The 2,409-nt window shown below is 47.4% G+C and overlaps 1 protein-coding gene across 1 annotated transcript in view; it reads left to right on the top strand.

Moving 5' to 3' along the window:
• The window catches only part of DENND6A (DENN domain containing 6A), a 49,690-nt gene extending 48,318 nt beyond the window's left edge, over positions 1-1,372 (top strand). The window contains exon 20 of the mRNA XM_075183270.1: positions 849-1,372. Within this exon, the coding sequence (XP_075039371.1) occupies positions 849-980 (132 nt within the window). The 3' untranslated portion in view covers positions 981-1,372. The remainder of the gene's footprint in view (positions 1-848) is intronic.
• The last annotated feature ends 1,037 nt before the right edge of the window (positions 1,373-2,409 follow it).

The following is a 2,409-nucleotide window of genomic DNA, read 5'->3' as shown; positions in this document are numbered from 1 at the left end:
CACAGAACACAGTCAATATTGGCTTATTTAATAACATGTTGCTGTGTGCACATAGAAGCCAATAAGATGTTGGCTTTAACTTACTAAACTGTGCCAGAATAATGACGGCTACAATCCAGTTGCTATGGGTTACAGCACATTGCACCATGTTGCTAAGTAAGCCCAAATGGCACATGTGACACTGGTAGTAGTGGACTGTTTGTTTGGTTCATCTAAATGATTGATAGAGCAAGAAAAATACCCAGGATTCATCACACCTAAAATACCCCTTACAAACCAGCAAGTCTGGATTCTAAGCATATGTATAGCCCATTATATTAACACATAATGAGTAAAGTTCCACGAAACATGCAACTCATTCCACTCATTAGACCACATCATTTTACATGTTTCGCCAAGGGTGGGCTTTGGCCTTTAGTGCTCGCTCCCATGTCATCCCACTTGCACCTACAAAACTTCTCCCGTGCTGCTCCCCACTTATGGAATTCTCTACTACACACCCCATTAGACTTCACCACGTCCTCCAAATCTTTAGACGTTTTCTAAAAAACCCATCTTTTTTTTTTTTTAATACTGAATTTTGCACTTCTGCAAAATTAGCAAAGCATTCAGTTCACTCCTCTCCTAGTGAGGCCACGTTTAAAGACTTGTTGGCGCTGACCGTTGTAAGTTTTCTCCGATTTATTATTAAACCAACGTACTTGCTGTGTTAACGGTAATGTACGCCTGAATTGATTATTGATCAGTTTGCTCACATCCTCCGGTGTCAGCATGTTGTATCAAAACCATGTTGGTGAAGTGTTCCCTATAATGTGCCAAGCAGAGCTAATTAGTGTTGCTATTCACAGGCTCTGACACAGAGAGAAAAACTCCCCGTCAATCTGGACACCTTGCAGAAGCTACAAGGACAGGTGGACACCATCCTGCAGGAGCTGCCGGAGGACCTCCAGCAAATCTTACTGAAAACCACAAACTCGTGATACACGTGAGCCAGAGTGCTCGGACATTCACAGGCATTACTCACTTCTCCCCTACTGGCTCTTGGTAACACAGTTGTAGGCCAGTACTTTACAGAGCCTCCAGGTATAAGGGAGACAGGACATCGTTTTCTAAATGCTGTGCTGTAGATGAGCAGGCCCGGATTAACGTTTTACAACCTAGTCCGTCTCCCCCCGTTCTACGCAGCCTCGATGCATGGCCTCCACCACATCACATCAATTATGTAATAAATAAAACTGGTATCAACATGGTAACTGGAGGTCCAGTATTAACAGAGATGGATGTTAAGGACCGTCAGTTACCATGTTAAGAATGGGTACCAATTTTTTCTGTTTTTATTTTAATTGCTGCTAAATAAAAATAATTGACGTAATTAGGGACCTCATACTGGAGTTATCTCTAGGCTTCCCTCTCCCCCCCCCCCCCACTCTCTCTCTCTCTCCTCCCTCCCCCTCTCTCTCTCCTCCCTCCCCCTCTCTCTCTCCTCCCTCCCCCTCTCTCTCTCTCCTCCCTCCCCCTCTCTCTCTCCTCCCTCCCCCTCTCCCTCTCTCTTCCTCCCTCCCCCTCTCTCTCTCTCTCTCTCCTCCCCCTCTCTCTCTCTCTTCCTCCATCCCCCTCTCTCTCTCTCTCCCTCCATCCCCCCCTCTCTCTCTCTCCCTCTCCTCCCCCTCTCTCTCTCTCCCTCTCCTCCCCCTCTCTCCCTCTCTCCCCCTCCTCTCTCTCTTCCTCTCTCCCCCCCCTCCCCTCTCTCCCCCTCCCCTCTCTCCCTCTCTCCCGCTCTCCCCCTCTCTCTCCCTCTCTCTCTCTCCTCTCCCCCCCTCTCTCTCTCCCCTCTCTCTCTCTCGTTGGTCACAGTCAGTCACTCACAGTGGATAGATGCCTGTCTTCTCATCTCCTAGGTCTATATCTCCAGCTCCTGGTCTTATTCTTTACTCTAGTTTCCCAGTGGCTTCTCTCCAGTCCTCTCTTACCCATCCTGAGCTGTGAGTTTTGGGCAGCAGGGACCAGTTGACATAATCACTGGCCAATCCAGAATAAGAGGTCCTGCATGTGTAGTAGTTGGTATTTGCGAGTGGCCAATGAACATGCTTTAGTGATGACCTTGGTAGAGCTGATCATTCCAAATCATTCTGATGTACCTCAGAATCTACTCTTACAACTACCACTGTCTGTAATTTGAACTGCCACTAGAATCCAGCAGCGTTACATAGCACAAACCCAATTCCTTTACCTGACACCTGTCCCATCCCAGTACTGCTGCCGCAGACCTAGGTGGCTTGCCCACAAATCTTGGCGGCAGATAAGACACCATATTGCTCTGTGTTGGGTACAGCAACACTGGGGTTTCTGGAACTCATAATTATTTCAAACTTTACAATAAGGCAAACCACAGCTTTGTTGCGGGTTTTG

Source organism: Mixophyes fleayi, chromosome 8 (genome assembly GCF_038048845.1).
Source record: "Mixophyes fleayi isolate aMixFle1 chromosome 8, aMixFle1.hap1, whole genome shotgun sequence".
In the NCBI taxonomy this organism is placed as follows: domain Eukaryota; kingdom Metazoa; phylum Chordata; class Amphibia; order Anura; family Limnodynastidae; genus Mixophyes; species Mixophyes fleayi.
This window is presented reverse-complemented; position numbering and strand designations above follow the sequence as displayed.